This window comes from Camellia sinensis, chromosome 5 (genome assembly GCF_055761805.1).
Source record: "Camellia sinensis isolate YWXY chromosome 5, ASM5576180v1, whole genome shotgun sequence".
NCBI lineage: Eukaryota > Viridiplantae > Streptophyta > Magnoliopsida > Ericales > Theaceae > Camellia > Camellia sinensis.
Genome location: NC_138965.1, coordinates 172489323 through 172506348, shown reverse-complemented (window position 1 = coordinate 172506348; position 17026 = coordinate 172489323). Strand labels below are relative to the sequence as shown.

At 37.2% G+C, this 17026-nt stretch overlaps 2 protein-coding genes across 10 annotated transcripts in view; one reads left to right on the top strand and one right to left on the bottom strand.

The window, feature by feature from the left end:
* LOC114292290 (putative RNA-dependent RNA polymerase 5) overlaps positions 1-17026 on the bottom strand; it is a 71645-nt gene that overhangs the window by 6536 nt on the left and 48083 nt on the right. For 2 of the 9 annotated variants that reach the window (XM_028236203.2, XM_082870444.1), the window contains 8 exons: positions 6904-7102; positions 6705-6792; positions 6445-6588; positions 2826-2900; positions 2652-2723; positions 1581-1687; positions 841-989; positions 266-491 (listed from right to left, as the gene is read on the bottom strand). In XM_028236203.2, the coding sequence (XP_028092004.2) occupies positions 266-491; positions 841-989; positions 1581-1687; positions 2652-2723; positions 2826-2900; positions 6445-6588; positions 6705-6792; positions 6904-7102 (1060 nt within the window). The remainder of the gene's footprint in view (positions 1-265; positions 492-840; positions 990-1580; positions 1688-2651; positions 2724-2825; positions 2901-6444; positions 6589-6704; positions 6793-6903; positions 7103-17026) is intronic. The other 7 variants (XM_028236204.2, XM_082870445.1, XM_082870443.1 and 4 more) reach the window with 5 other exon arrangements.
* Positions 14934-16478, top strand: LOC145790988 (uncharacterized). The gene is made up of 2 exons (XM_082870449.1): positions 14934-16030; positions 16345-16478. Exons 1-2 carry the CDS (start codon positions 15016-15018, stop codon positions 16377-16379), a joined length of 1050 nt encoding a protein of 349 aa, XP_082726575.1. The 5' UTR covers positions 14934-15015; the 3' UTR covers positions 16380-16478.

The window sequence follows — 17026 nt, the reverse complement described above, 5'->3', positions numbered from 1 at the left end:
TATATAACTGCATAAATAATCACAGAAGTTTCAATTGTAATTACTTACATAAGAAACTAAATTCTTGTATGAATACAGTTCATTTATCAACTTGTCTATCTCCACGGAAATTTTGGTTCAAAATTGTTTGATATGTGGCAGACTTTGGAGAGTGGATATCATGAAATTCAATTTTTACTTTTTGAGCTTCTTATTACCATCAAATAATTTGCTCAACTAAGTTACAGTTAGATATTATAAACATCTTGGCAATGAATATACATACAGGATAACACAAACTTCATCACTATTTAACTCTTCAGTTGGATCAGCTGTGCCCATTAAGTAAAAGCTTTCACTAATAGGAAGCTTTCCTCCTTTAAGCCCCTTTCTTACTTCCTTTGCCAACACAGACAAACGATATTGTATGTATGGCTCATCCAAAGGAGTTCCAGATAAAATCATTTGTGCCACAGTAAAATTGTCATCCATTTCTCCATGATTAATGGCAACTGCATGAAGAAAGACATAACAAAAATACTACTTAAAAAGAATCAGCCATTATGGGAAAGAGGGAAACCAAAACATAAGGACAAAAGGAGCTAAATTATGCAAAAGGGATTGGAGTGGATCACATTCTGGAGATGTAGAAGGGAGTCATGAAATAAGGGAAAGAAAAATTAATAAAAAAATAAAACAAAAAACCAAAAAATATTATCAACACATTAATAAGTAAGAAAATCTCCATACTTGATGTCAACACAAGCAAAGAAACAATCAATATGGTCTCATAAAGGGGGGAAGAAAGGATTAGAATTTACAACAACTTTACAGAGTAGGAAATAGGATCTTGAAAAGTACCTTTTAATGCGGTACGCTTATTGGAGTAAACACACTGAGCATCTTCCAAAGCATTTGTCAGTATATCCAAAAAGTATTTTTTAGGGACCCCTCCATAGCTAAGAAGTGCAATCAAGTTCCTTGACAGATAATTTTTTTTGGGTTTATTGCTGGTAGATGAAAAATGAAAAATGAAAAATGAAACTTGGGAGTGTGTTAATTCTAACAATAGAATTCAAACCTAAGATAATTTACTTGTATGTCCTATCTCTATCATGATAAATTATTGTCACCCAGTCAAGTATTATTATGATACCAATTATGGAATTTGTAACCCCAATCCTGAAGTAAAAATTAGATAAATTTGTTGGTCTAACTCAAGTACAATGACAATTTGAAGATGTAGAGCATTTATCAACATAAGATACGAAATACAACTAATTATATCAAGTGCCACTAGTACATGACATAGTGATTGTTAAGTCACAAATTTTCCAAAAAGACTTAAGCTTTTAGGAAATGAGCCCAACAATGTCTGATTCATTGTGTGTTTTTACGTATTTGTGTACATGCTTTCAAAAAAAAGTCCATGTCCAAGAATCCTTCTTAATTTTAGTGTTCATATATATTTGGTGGTCGTAAAGGAAGACCTCATGGCAATATGTCCACTGAATTAAGAAAATTTAACAAGTGGCAATCAAATTATACATGACCACGGTACAAAGTCAATTTTCCAAAACTGTAGCAAATAAAGCACATACCTAATTCCAACTATCTCCAGTGAGTTAAAAGTTTGCACATTTGAGAGTCTTGAATCCGTCTCAACCTTTATCATTGAAGACCTAACCTGAATTGTTTTTTCTGGAAGCTACAAATATTTGAGAAGAAATTTGTCAACTTAAAAAAAAAAAAAAAGCCTAGAGGCAAGAACTTAAACCTATAATTCAAAAGTGAGTACAAGATTGTCAATAGCAACAATACAGTGATTAACAAAATGTTTACAACAAACTCTTCCTTCTTGGAACATAAGGAAACTAATTGATTTTTCCCTAACCTGTTATCCTCAGCTCAACTCTCCTCCACCATCAACAACTCTATTGCCACTAAAGCACACTGTCAGATAAATGGCTGGATTTCTGTTTCTCAAATTTCTTTCTAAAGATTATGTGACCCTGACATCATGTTTGACAGTCACAATCATTTGATCTCAGTTCATATATAATAAGCAGGTCAATGTGAAGTGGTATAAAAAATGAAGGAATAATTTGTGTTGTGAGGGCAACAAAGATAAGGTAACCCGTGAGTAGTTATGGGCCAAAACAGGGTGAGCTCAAACATAGTGGGAGCAGAGCAAGTTTGGGTAAAGAAGTCAGGGGTGGCAGCATCTGGTACCTAATCTAATTGTCATTCCTTATAATTCATTCGATTTGAGTAAAGTAAAACAGGGATGGAACCAAGATTTTTACCTTTGGAGGATGGAGGACACGGGAAAACTACAACTATTAAGATAAGTGGAAATGATAATATTTTCATTTCATTTGCTTAAATTCTTCATCCACAAACTTAATAACAAATAATGAATAAAAAACAGAAAATAGTAACTAAAAATTTATCCTTATAACATCCTCAACCACAAAAATAAAAATATCAAATTATAACTATATATTTTCGATTTTTCATAGTATCACAATTGCTGCCAGCCAGTTTGGAAGGCCAAGTAAGTTTGGAACTAAATAAGGTTTGACAAGGCCGGACTCTAGCAGCACCAGCAGAATTAAAATACGTCCAAATGCCAAGATTAAAATACATTTGAAAAAATTGGCAACATATACCTTTCTATTGACAAGAAGGGTACCCTTGACAGCACGTCCATTGTAAAACAAACGGATCTGCATCAGCAAAGGCTGCAAAAAATGCAAATGACAAGTCCAAAAACTTAATTAGAAAGAGTAAAAAGATTACATCATCCATAACGTATTAACATAAAACAAATAATAAAGACATACCGGTTCCCTGGTATGAGCTTCCGACCCTCTCAATTCCAGTGATTTCTGCTCACAATTGGCATGATTAAGAAATCTCTAAAGTTAAAAATGTTAGAATCCAGATAAAACAGCAAGAATATACATTAAATGTAACCAGCCATAAAATAGGAACAAACACAGCAGGCACAGAATGTCACATCTGCTGCATGAGATGATTCATGTGCACCATACCCATCCACACACACTACCATACATTGAAAATGCAATGTATGTTCATCAAACATAAACAACAAACTTTTGATGACCTTTTCATTGGATATTATTTTAAAACATATTAACAACCTTCTCCATTGTAACCTTGTAGAGTAGTAAACCGATACCTTCTTTCCACATTTGTATCTATCATTGAGAAAGTCTTAAGAAACTGTAAATGCATTCATGCAAATTTTTTATTTATACAATAATATATTTTTTTTAATCAACGACAAAGAGAAGATTATCAGAAAAGAAAAGAAAGGAGATACACAAAAGGTGCAAGGATGACAAGGAGTCCACCAAATGGGAAAGGGAAAAAAACCAAAAAAATTAAAAATCACACATGGTTCTCCAATCTCTAGTTAAAAATAAAGGAATTCCCTTAAAACTAGAAGGCACTGAAGCTGAAAAAGTAGCCAAACAAAAAAAAATTATTCCATAAGCGCCGAATGTTTTCTAATTTTATCTCAAAGACTCTAAAAGTTCCTTTCCAACCCAATAACACATTTCCAAAGAATCCAGGTCTTTGTCTTAGGACTGAAGCCCCTAATAACAAGCACTCTCCACCATAGGGCCAATATCAGTAGGCAATGCAAAAATAGGTGATCAATACTCTCCACATCCCTCTTACACATGACGCCATTGCAGATATAAATAGCAATTTGGTCCCCTTTTGATAAACATAATCATTGGTATTAAGTATCTTCTGAGCCACGATCCATGCAAAAAAGCACATTCATTGCACTCCAAATCATTTTATGACGATCAAAGACCAGCGCATTTGGGTCATCAATTATCTTATCGGAAAAGGATTTACATGAAAACACTCCCAATGAATGAGAATCCACAACTTGTTGGGATTTATACCATATCCCACCAACGCGAACGGAAACACACCCACACACATCAAAAAGAAAAATAATCACACAAATTTACGTGGTTCGGCCCAAATTGCATACATCTACCGGAGTGAGAGCTTCCACTAATGAACGAAATGGAGAATACATATGGGACGGCCAAAACACTTGAAACCTACACCATTACCTGAACCCATACTCAAGGGTAGTTGAGCCCTTGCTCACCTTGGTGCCCACAGTGTTTTTTGTCTCACCTCTTGCATCTCTATTTGTTCCCTCAACTTAACCTCTCAATCTCTCTTAAAGAAACCCTATAATCCACATGACTATTTATAATAGTCCATCCATGAGAATCCTAGCTCTATACAATCAGGAAACCAAATCTTACATATATTAAGTTTCCTAGTAGATTCCAGACTCGACTATCCTAACCCAAATATATGTATAAACCAACCTAATAATTTTATAGGGCCCACATTTATCACATGAGTAGAGTAATACTAACACAATCTCTTGTCATTGGGTTGAATTGTTCAAAGAAACACTTCAAGGATAGATAACAAAGAAGCAAATTCATAAACTTCATGATCATTAAGATTTCTGAAAAAGAGAAAACAATATCGCACCAATTATGCTACAAAGCAAACAATATACACATAAAATTAGCCTACAAAGCTTAACAGACCTTTCCAACTAAATCATGGGTAATGAATTTGCAACTCAGCCATTCAAAAAGAAAGGGGGGAAGGGGGGGAATGCATGTCATAGCTTGTACAAGCATGTGATTCTAACAAGCATCCGTCTGAAGTGGTCCCTCTTTTTGACTAAATTAAAACATATTAACTTAAATAATGGCATTCCCATATGAAAATTAAACAAGATAATTATTACTGTACATTTATATAATCTGGGACACTGTTAGCAAATAAATGGACCTCTTATCAAACCACCAGAACGTACTCTTTCAATATATACCCTTTTCCTAGCTAGGAGAAATAATGGGAATTTCTCAATCTAAAATTAGAGGGTAGAAATGAGTGATGGAACCCATTTTTAATAAGACTTTCTTGCCCCATAACCCATCAAGGACAAATCTGAACCTTGCTTGGATACTTCAAGAGTCCACAAGTATTCACCAACAAAATTGGCAGATGATAGTGTTGAGGGTTTCATTAAGAAACTTGCTATACAGCTAGAGTTTCCATCAAAGCTTTTCTCTTTGTGGCTCATGTGCACATACACAACTTGGACATAAGCACACAAGTATAACTGTTGTCCAGTCTGGACGTTCGAGACTTTGCACATCTTCAGATCAAAAGTAAACACTCTCTCCCATGACAAAAAACAGTAGGTATTGCCTCTAACATCATTTCTGAAACAAACAGCCAATTGATACTAAGGTTCATCACCAAGTCAAACATCATGTTCATCCAACCTTCTAAGGGGCAATTAAAAACTAGGTAATAAAACACATTAAAATTGTAAAAGCTCTCATACAGTGAGACGAGGGCCAACTAAGATCTAATCTCAACTGAACAGTCCTGGAAGTTCATGAAACCGGGGCCAACTATGTCCTTACATCCATTGATCTCCCCTATAAACCATGGCCAATCTAAATGAAAGAAATGCAAGCAACTTGCTAAAAACAAATTTAGATTCTCTTTTTGTTGCAAGTGATGATAACATATGCATTGAGAAATAGACCAAGGGAAAAAGGAAAAAAGGCATCTTTAACAATTTGGAGAGAAAAAGTAGTTTTCCAAAAGAATTGCAAGTTGGGGACAGGTAGGCTTCTGGTCCTGGGCTTCATAAAGTAAAACTTGAAGATCAGACATTCCATGCGGTTTTTTGTTCGATTTTAACAATTAGAAAAAAGAAAAATGAGGAAAATGGTCTTATATACGAATCTATAAAATAAAATAAAATAATTTGTCTTGTGACTATTGTGGTCTTTATGTAACGATTTATGGTTATGATTTTCAGTCACACCACTATATAGGCCGTAATAGGTGGCATTATGTAACAGTTGTGGCCGCTTTTTAAAACCATGATCATAATTTGACAAAATCTTAATGTTGTAAAATTACATCAAATTCACTATGAGAAAGAAGTCCTCCTTCAAATTTCTCTCCACATCTTCTTGCTGCAGTAACTCATTAAAAAAAAAAGGGATGAAAGAAAGGGAGAAGAATTCTTTTTCCACATATAGCAAAAATGTGTATAATGACCAACTAAACGGTGATGCAATCAATGCATTATTCAAACTAGTAATAAAACAAATGGTTAAAAATGGTAGAAAAGTTTACTTATCAAACATTAATGCAACACGAAGTATTTAATTGAGAGAGGCACCAATGACGGGGAGTCACTAGATCTATTTTGGTCAAATACAAGGCTAAAAGGATTTATGAATGAAAAGGTAGAAGCAGATGATATGCAAAATAAAATAAAGTAAAAAAAAAGTAATTCTCTATTATTCATATGGACTAGAAAATATGTTCTCAGAGAAACCAGTCAAAATCATTAACCTCAAAATTTTCATCATTTATATACTTTGCTCTGGAAAAATCTTTGGGAGCCTTCAATGCAATATCTACTGAAATATAGCCAGTTCCGTCAGTATGTATAAGAGGTTCTCTATCTTCATTATAGACAACACATCCATTTTCATCCTGTAATTACGGAAACACCAGTTATTTGGCTTGACAAATGGATTAAAGAAAGAAAGCCTAGATCTACATGGTGGTGCAAGTGAATATTAATGGAGAAATGAGAAAAAAGATTATACTCGGCAAGGAATATCTTCAATATCTTTAATAGTGATGGAAGCAAGATCGACTTGAAGTTTTATCGTCTTTGATAAAACAAGGGAAAACCTGCATTCTCAACAATGTATAGAAACCCCATATTTCAAAATAGAGAAACTCCATACTTCATAAAATGGCACTTATATATGGATAACAAACAGGAAGGTCTAAGCAGTATACCTAGGCATATATTTTGTGAGGCTGGAGACCATTTGTACATGCATGAAGAGACACCTTGCTTCATAGACTGTTTTCTTAGACAAAATGTAAGATTCTGTCTCGTCGCAAGGGGCAAGAGACTCCATTCTTACAAAGTAGCATTTTACAGATGATGAAGTTGGGCTTTTCTTCTTCTCCTCTTTGCCTCCATCTTTAAACACTGATCAATAACAAGAGTGAGACACATAAATCACCATGTAGGGGCTCTTGATAAATTAGCAAGAAAATGCATGAAAAAAGGTATGTTTTCAGAGTTATTCCAGTTACCACAGTAGAAAATCACTTTGTTAATGTCTCAGGCAAGATCCCGATTGAGAAAAAAGACAGCATTTAGTTTCAAGATAGGAAACTAGCGACTAGGGCTACAAATGAACTGAGTTGTTTACGAACAAACTCAACTCGTTTAGTAAACAAGCTAAGCTCGAGCTCGAATAAGCTCGGCTCGTTTATCTTTATTTACATATTAAATATATTATTTGCATATTAAATAATATAAATAATATTAAAAAAAATCTTATTGAGCTGAGCTGAAGCGAGCTCAAGCCTAATTACTTATCGAGTAGAGGTCGAGCTCAATAAATGAGCTCGATAAACAAACAAGCCGAGTTCGAGCTTAGCAAAGCCGAGCTCGAGCTTAGCAAAGCTCAGCTCAGCTCGGCTCGTTTACAGCCCTACTAGCAACCTGACCAAAGATATTGGGCTTGTTTGGTTTGTTTTTAGGAGAGTTGTTTTTGAAAAAATTTTTGGGGAGAGAGTTTAAAATTTTTTTTGGCTTGTTTGGTTGTATATTTTGGGAGAGTTGTTTTTTTGGGAGTTTGGGATGATTTGATATTTTGGGAGAATTTGAGTAGATGTGTGTGAGAAAAAAAGTGATTGAGAAGGAGAGAGGAGAGAGAAAAAGTGGTTGATTGATGTGTAAGAGAGAGAGTGTGATTTTGGAAATTTTTTGAGAAAAACTCAAACCAAACAATTTTTTAGAATTTTTTTTCTAAAACTCATCTCCCAAATGCAAACCAAACATACCCATTGGTTCTGGCTTAAGAAATGCACAAAGAACAATAGGGCTGTCGAGGCCCAGTGTTGAGGGCAGTAAATTAATAATATAGCTATTAACTCAAAATCTGTAATCCTATAAGTTTAATGGAGGACCATGAACAAGGATCCGTTGAACCACAAAATCTTCAAAATGAATGAGACAATAACTCCATCCTATAAAATTCACTTCCATATGTTTACTAAGAAGACCCATAAAATGATCTAAATTTTAAAATAAATAAATAACAAATAAAAAGAAGTAAAGAAAGAAAAGAAAGGAAAGAAAAAAGAAACCTAGATAAATCACTATTAGGCCCTTTTGTGAAGAGCTCTAGATGGTTGATTGGATTATATTGTAAGTTTGGAGAAGAGAAAGAGTAAGGGAATGAGTTAGACTTCATTCCCTTTTATATTGATAATTAAGCAATTACATGCATAGTCTAATTAATCGAAAAAGGAATGAATAAGAATACAACCAATTATTTTCTATTCTATTATAATATTTCCTATTCTAACACTTCCTTCAAGCTGGTGTGAAGATATCTCTCATGCCCAACTTGTTGAGAATGCCATGAAAGGATTTGCTCCCTAATCCCTTGGTGAGAACTTAGTTGCAGGAATCGTGCAACCAGGACACGAATCTTCGTAAGAAACGAGATTCTGCATTTCTTAGAAAGAAACGTGTAAGAATCGCGTTTCTGTAATGAGAGAAACACGATCCTATCCAAGATGGGATCGTTGGTGGCTATGAACAAAAACCCTAACTTGTTGGTCAACAAAGAGAGAGGAGAAAGAAGGTGAAGAACCTGAAGGTCATCTCTGGTCAGGGTATGCCCTGCTTCTTTGCTTCATTTTTCTTGTCTCTCTGGCAGATCGTCTCTCTCTCTCTCTCGCTCTCGCAGATCGTCTTTCTCTCTCTCTCTCGCAGTTCGTCTCTCTCTCTCGCTCTCGCAGATCGCCTCCTTGTTGTTGATCGTCATCGTCTTCTCCTTCGTTTTTCCTTCTCTCAGTTGTGCTCTCTCTCTCTCGCCTGATATGTATGATTCTAAGTAATAAATATATAAGATAAAACATATATAATCTTTATATAAATATATATATATATATATTTAAAAAAAAAAACATTAACAAATTATTATTTAATATATATAATAATAAAACATTAATTAAAAAAATAAAAATATTAATATATATAATCTTTATAATATATATAAATAAATAAAAACATTAACACGTATAAATATTATATATATATGAGTATATATTATACATATTAATTAAAAAAACACAAATAAATATATGTAAAATAAAATAAAAAAAATTAACAATAACACATTATTTAAAAAATATAATAAATAAAAAAATAATTAATGTGTATTAAAATAAAAATATTTATAAAAAAACTTCTAATGTGTATTAAAAAAAATATATATATATATATATATATTACCGCTCCCCGAGGCGCTCCCAACCTAAGAAACTTCTATCGGCTCACACTTCCCCACTCCCGCTCCCGCTTCGTGCAACTTAGGGTGAGAACATCAACTAGTTGGTCCCTAGTCTTCACAAATGGAATAGATATGGTGCCACTAGTGAGTTTTTCCTTGATGAAGTACCTATCAATCTCCACATGCTTAGTTCTATCATGCTGAACTGGATTATGAGTGTGGGAGAGAGGTGTGGTTAGAGGTAGTCTGGGAAGATGGCGGGCACTTCAATGGCCTAAGATCACCGGAGGTGGAGAGGAGGAGGTCAAGGCAAGTTTAGAAATGGAGAGGTTGGCAGTGTTAGACCTTGAACACTAATGTAGAGTGTGAGAGAGGGTGTTTAAGCATGAGACTTAGTTGTATTGTTGTTGTATCTCGTTGCATATACGATACGTTATATAGGCCATAGGAGTATTGGAACCCAAGCAAACTGTTAAACAGGTGGTTCGTTCTCTTCAACTCTGCCAGAAGTGATATAAGTCCTTCTGCTGTCTGTGGCTTGACGGCAGGTGGAGAGCAACGTTTCATGGCAGGCGGAAAGTAACGTTTCGTATATGCATCGGATGACATGAACATAAGGTTATTGTTGCCTCTTCTCCAAGCCTGGTCGAGATGGAGTTGTCTTAGCAAGAAGACAACCATATCGACGATCCCATGACCTCAACCGCCAATCCAGTATCCTCTGATGATCCCGAGCAGTAATGCCTGGGTCCTGCTCTCCACCTAGGCATCCAAGTAGGTGAATGGGCTAGGGCCCACCTTAATGTTTAGGAGAGCCAGGGACTCGCTTCCAAGCAACCAAGTAGGAGAATGGGCCACAGGCTTATCTCAATGTTTAGGAGAGGGGCTCCCTTCTAAGCGACCAAGTAGGAGAATGGGCCGCAGGCCTATCTCAATATTTAGGAGAGACAGTGTTTATCAATCCAAGTCCAAGTGAACGGGGGGCTGATTGTATTGTTGTTTGGTATTGGAGTGAGGTATGAAGGACCATGGGCCCTACGGGGCCATGGTGCTGCCTGTTGCAGGGCTTTTCATATTTGGATATATTTGGGCTTATATGGATGCTCCCGCTTAGGCTAAGCATATAGTCTTGGTTTTACGTAGTGCCTTGGCACATGGCTCCCGTAGGGCTCGCCATGTATGCCCGCGTGGTGCCTTATTGGTCTGCCACGTGGGTGGGGTTTTGGTGATGTGGCACCTGTAGGGCTTGCCATGTATTGGGCTTGATACAAGTACCCACAATAATGCCCCCCCTTTACAGATGCTCTTATAGCTAATGAGAGTATTTGTACATGACTGTGTTAGAAGTTTTGATAATATTAGCTCATGTAGACAAGTATTCAAATAGAGTCGTCTAAAATTAGGCTTTTGATACAATGGGAGGATTTGGATTGCTCATGGAGAGTTTACATTTTAAGTTTCATCTGGTGCGAGCCGGTAGGATGAAGATGTGGGCTTGTTGGGCGATGACTTGATTCCACGGAATCTCCACCACTTCACAGGAGATTTCAGCTTCGTTCCATAGACACCAAATTCCACCCATCACCCATTCCATGCCTTCAGGAGGGGGGGCCATGGTCTTGGTGTTAGGATAGCCCATGATTTGGCTCATGAATTGGGTCTTGTTTCCCCTTTTTTTCGTGTTTGTGATGATGACGAGGTGGAAGCGTCCGCTAGAATGTAAGTGCATATAGTGTTGGAGGAAGTTAGGGCGAGCGACGCCCTCAATGTCGAAGAAGAGGATGTTGAGCGAAATATTGTGGGGGATGCTTGGCTGAGCATTGCGGGAAGTGCTCTCTTCTCCCATGTTGAGATTTGCAAAGTTCTCTATGTCCCACCCACGTCCCAAATCTTCATTTGGGTTTTCTAATGGTGCTGACATGATGGAGATGTGCCAGTCCAGATCTCTCTCTGTCGGTCTTTGCGAGAGGATATTAATGCGGATCCTCTCGAAATGTGGGATTAATACCTGATTTGCCTGGCAGGTGGATCCCTGGAGAGTGAGGTTGATTTCTTGGTTTAGCAAAAATCACATGTGGGATGGTGGTATTGTGTAGAGTTTTGGAATAGTTAGTGCTTTGTACCATCCTCTTATTTTATCCCAAAATTCTTCCAGCACCTCTACGGCTGTATAAGTGGATATTAGGTATTGGATCCAAGGGGATTCGAATAGCAGATCTTGGAATTGCCATGGAGGCATGGAGAGCATCTTTCAAAAGAATTCACATACCAGGCGGCGGCGGTGGTGAGTGGGAGTGGAGCTTGAAGCTTTATATTTTGAACCACTTTGGTTTAGAGCCTTGTTCACCAGCCGCCAAACGGTGTTATCTCGGTGCCCCTCTCCTCCGAAAGCCATTTAGAGAGAATGGGCTGTTAAAGTTGAGAGGAGAGTGTTAGTGAGTGGATATGAATTTGCTTGCGTTTTTTGTGTTGTTGTCCTGTATTTGCTCTCTTATAAAGACGGGGTTATATTGGGAAAGAGGGGGTGAATTTACTAACTTTTGCAGCTTTTTGTTGGGAAAGAGCAATCTATGGAGAGGACAACTCATCAATTGGAGTTATAGGTTTAGAGCAGACCATTAATAGCTGCTGATTTGGAGTTGCCATGGTAGCGTGCGATAGCTTTTTGGAGAGTCTAAGGTTGTTGCAGTCTGTTTTTAGTGTTTGTAATAAGCAAAGAGAATTTTTGATTGGTTTAAGGATTTTTCCTTGGGAAGGTACAATCTCGGTATGTATATATATTTATAAATATATATAATTTTTTTTTTTTTTTTGGGAACTCCTAGTTCTGCTTGAACATTGCATTTTTGCCACAAAGAACCTATACTCCATATGAATTTTTTTAAAAAAAAAGCTTGTGTAGATTCTGGCTATAGTTTGAACTTGTTCGAACCGTTTGAATAGGGAGCTGCCTTTTTGCAGAAATATGGATTTTGTGTACATATATGTATACTCTCTTTTTTTTATTATTTAATTTATTTATTTTTATAGAGGAACTCTGTATTTTCCGGCTGGTTGCCCTGTCGACTCCTTTTACCCATTGTACAGAAGGGTGTTTTATTGACATGGTTACCCGTGGTTGGGTTTCTTAGATTACTGTACCAAAAAAAAAAAAAAAAGGTTGTTTGGAAATTCTAGGGTTTTGTGTACCATTCTTTTTGAGTTCGGGTCGAAGTGGTCCACATTCTCTTAAGCCAAGTTGATTGCCGGGTTGCTCTATACTTTTCTCTCCCTGTTTGGTTCTGGATAGGCTTTTGCTCTACAGCGGGTTCTGGTTGCTGTATATTTGTTCTCCCTCTAAGTTTGGTGTTGGAGTTTTGGGTTGTTAGAGAGAGAGAGGAGAGGAAGGGAGTCTACAGCTGCGAAGGAGGAAGAAGAAAGAAAAAGTTGCCATCGAGGGGCTGTGTGGTGAGAAGGAGCCATGGCAGTCGAGCTCCAAAATCACGAAGGGAGAAGAAGGGTGCTGTGTGGTGCGAAGGAGCCACGGCAGTCGAGCTCTAAAATCACGAAAGGAGAAGAAGGGTGTTGTGTGGTGCGAAGGAGCCACGACAGTTGAGCTCCAAAGTCATGCAGGGAGAAGAGGGGTGCCGGCGAGTCGCTGTGAAACAGTTGCTTGGAGGTTTGATTTTGGATTGTTGCTAGGTTTGGGTTATTGCCGATCGCTAGGGTCGTGATTGAAGAATCGGTGCGTAAGCCATCATCAGAGAGGGGCTGGGGTTTAGATCTTGGTGACTCAGGGAAGTTGGGTTTCTAAGTGCTATGGCCATGGGTGAAGCTTGAGAGGAGCAACAAACCAAGAAAAGGAAGAAAGAAGAGCTGCAGATACTCCCGGAGCTCATCGCAGTTGAGGCTGCCGTAGGTTGTAAAGGTACGTGTTCTCAGTTGATTTGTATATATTTATATATATTGATATATATATATATATATATAGATAAGGTATGGGTTTGTGATAAAATAAAAAGACAGAAAAAAAAAACCGCTGGAGAGTAAAAAAAAAAAATGAGCCACGGTTTTTTTTTTCTTTTTTGTAAAATTGATGAGGTAATACGATAATAGAGGGCTGTGTTTCAGAGAATTGGAGAGGTCTATAATAAAATGTTATTTTGGTAAAGAGTCAAAAAGGTTGGAAAGTTGTGAAATTAATAACAAATATTGGAGAGGTGTAAGGTTAGAAAATAATAATATACTGTTAGAATAAACTGTTAGAGAGCTATGGAGTTGGAGACCTGTACTTAACGTTGAAGCAAGGGACCAAAAAAGTTCGTGAATAAAAAACAAATAAAAAATGAGGCGAGGAAGGTTCAAGAAAAATTTTGTAGGTTATATAACAAAAAAATTGAAGCGAGGGAAGCCCACAAAAGGATTTCGTGAAGTATGTAAAAAAAATGAAGCAAGGGGCTAGAACCAATGTTTTTTGTTTTTTGGTTACTTTGATGCGAGGGAGGGGTGAGGTGAAGTTGCGAGGGATGGGTAGGATTGGTGCGAGGGATGGGTAGGATTGGTACGAGGGATGAGGGTGGCTGCTCGGTTATTTATTTATTTATTTATTTATTTTAACATCGGTGAAAAAAGGTTAATGAGGGAGAAGGTTGAAAAGAAAGGCAGCAAGAAAAGTATTGTAGGTTATATAAAAAAAAAAATTGAAGCAAGGGAAGCCCCAAGTGTGTGAGGGATGACTGCGAGGGAAGCTACGATTGTGCGAGAGGTAAGGGAGCTGCTCTTTTTTTTTTTTTTTTTTTTTTTTTGACTTTGGTGAAAAAAGGTTAAGGAGGGAGAAGGGTGAAAAGAAAGGTAGCAAGAAAAGTATTCTAGGTTATAAAAAAAAATTGAAGCGAGGGAAGCCCCAAGTGTGCGAGGGATGACTGCGAGGAAAGCTAGGATTGTGCGAGGGGTGAGGGGGCTATTCGTTTCATTTTTTTTTTTTGTTTTTTAAACTTTGGTGAAAAAGGTTAATGAGGAAGAAGGGTGAAAAGAAAGACAGTAAGAAAAGTTTTGTAGGTTATATAAAAAAAAAATTGAAGCGAGGGAAGCCCCAAGTGTGCGAGGGATGACTGCGAGGGAAGCTAGAATTGTGCGAGGGGTGAGGGGTTGCTTGATTTTTTTTTTAAACTTAGGTGAAAATGGTGCTGGAAATTGTGTTCATGCATATAATATGATAGTGGTGTTGGTGGTAGATAGTGGCATGTATAGAATATGATAGTGGTGTTGGTGGTAGATAGTGGTATGTATAGAATATGATAGTGGTGTTGGTTGTAGATAGTGGCATGTATAGAATATGATAGTGGTGTTGGTGGTAAATAGTGGCATGTATATAATATGATAGTGGTAGATAGTGGTAATATATAATATGTAAGTGGCATATAATGGGTTATGATGATGTTTGTAATATCTCCTATATAAGGAGTGTCATTTGGTCTTGTAAGATAAGAAGTTTTGAATATAACACAAATATATTCCTTCTTCCTCATATTTTCGGAGTTCTTCTTCTTCATATTTTCTAAGTTGGTATCAGAGCAACAAAAAACACAGCAGCCCTAAAACCGTCATAGCCATGTCGGAAGTCACGTCCGGAACCACTTCAACCCCTGCCGCTGCCATTCCGGTGAAAACGTCCAACTCTCACTCTGTCCAAATCACCACCATCCGCCTAAATGGTGATAATTTTCTCCGCTGGTCACAATCTGTCCGGATGTATATCCGTGGGCAAGGAAAGATCGGTTACATCACTGGTGACAAGAAGGCTCCTGCTGTTAATGATCCGTTGTTCGACAATTGGGACGCTGAAAACTCCATGGTTATGACATGGTTGGTCAATTCCATGGAGGAGGATATAAGCTCTAATTACATGTGCTATACTACTGCACAAGAATTGTGGGATAATGTTAGTCAGATGTATTCTGACCTAGGAAATCAATCTCAAGTTTTCGAATTAACTTTGAAGTTGGGAGAGATTCGTCAAGGAGATGATTCCGTCACCAAATATTTCAATTCGTTGAAAAGGTTGTGGCAGGATCTTGACATCTTCAACACATACGAATGGAAATCGGTTGACGACTGCAACCACCACAAGAAAACTGTGGAAGACAGCCGTATTTACAAGTTTCTTGCCGGCCTCAACATTGAGTTCGATGAAGTGCGAGGAAGAATTATTGGCAGACCTCCTCTCCCATCCATTGGCGAAGTATTTGCCGAAGTCAGAAGGGAAGAGAGCCGAAGGAGCGTCATGCTTAAGAAAAAAGGTAATGGTGAATCAATTGAAATTTCTGCTTTAATTAGCGATGCTGCGGCCAACAAGGCTGCAAATTACCAGCGCAGGTTTGATGATAAGCCACGGGTCTGGTGTGATTTTTGCAACAAGCCTCGCCATACACGCGAAACGTGTTGGAAGATTCATGGCAAACCTGTCAACTGGAAAAGCAGCAAACAAGGAGAGAAGAATCGTGGCTTTCCTACCGCTAATGAAGCCGATTCAGGTCCCTTCAACAAAGAGCAGATTGATCAACTCTTAAAGCTGATAAAATCCAACTCCTCAACCGGTACTCCTAGTGTTTTGTTGGCACAAACAGGTAGAAATCCTAAAGCCTTCTCTTGCCTAAACTTCTCTCCGTGGATCATAGATTCCGGTGCCTCCGATCACATGACTAGTTTTTCCCATTTATTTAGTACCTATTTCCCTTGTTCTGGTCATGACAAAATCAGAATAGCCGATGGTAGTTTTTCACCTATTGCAGGAAAAGGATTTATTAAACTAACTGAGAAAATTAATCTCAATGCTGTTCTTCACGTCCCCAACTTAGCCTGTAACCTTTTGTCTGTCAGTAAACTATCTAAGGATTCTAATTGTCGTGTTACATTTTTTGAATCCCATTGTGAATTTCAGGACCAGAACTCGGGGATGATGATTGGGCGTGCTAGGATGCTTGAAGGTCTTTACTACTTTGATGAAGTACCTGTTAGTAATAAAAAAGCTCAGAGCTTTAATAGTACCAGTTCAATCTCTGTTCGAGAAAAAATAATGCTATGGCACTATAGGCTAGGACATCCTAGTTTTCTTTATCTGAAACATTTATTTCCAGAATTATTTAAAGGGATTGATTGTTCTTCTTTTCATTGTGAAAGTTGCATTTTTGCAAAATTTCATCGCTCTACTTATTTGCCAAAACCTTACCAGGCTTCAAAACCTTTTTATTTGATTCATAGTGATGTTTGGGGCCCTTCTAAAATCACTACTCTTTCTGGTAAAAGATGGTTTGTTACATTTATTGATGACCATACCCGCTTATGTTGGATTTATTTGATGAATAAAAAATCTGACGTGAAAAATTTATTCACAAATTTTTACAATATGATTGAAAACCAATTTCAAACCAAAATTGGTATTTTACATTCTGATAATGGAACAGAATATTTCAATGAGCAGTTGGGTGAGTTTTTGGAAAAAAAGGGAATTTTTCATCAATCTACATGTCGGGATACCCCTCAACAAAATGGCATTGCAGAACGAAAAAATAAACATCTACTTGAAGTAGCACGTGCTATAATGTTTTACATGCATGTTCCTA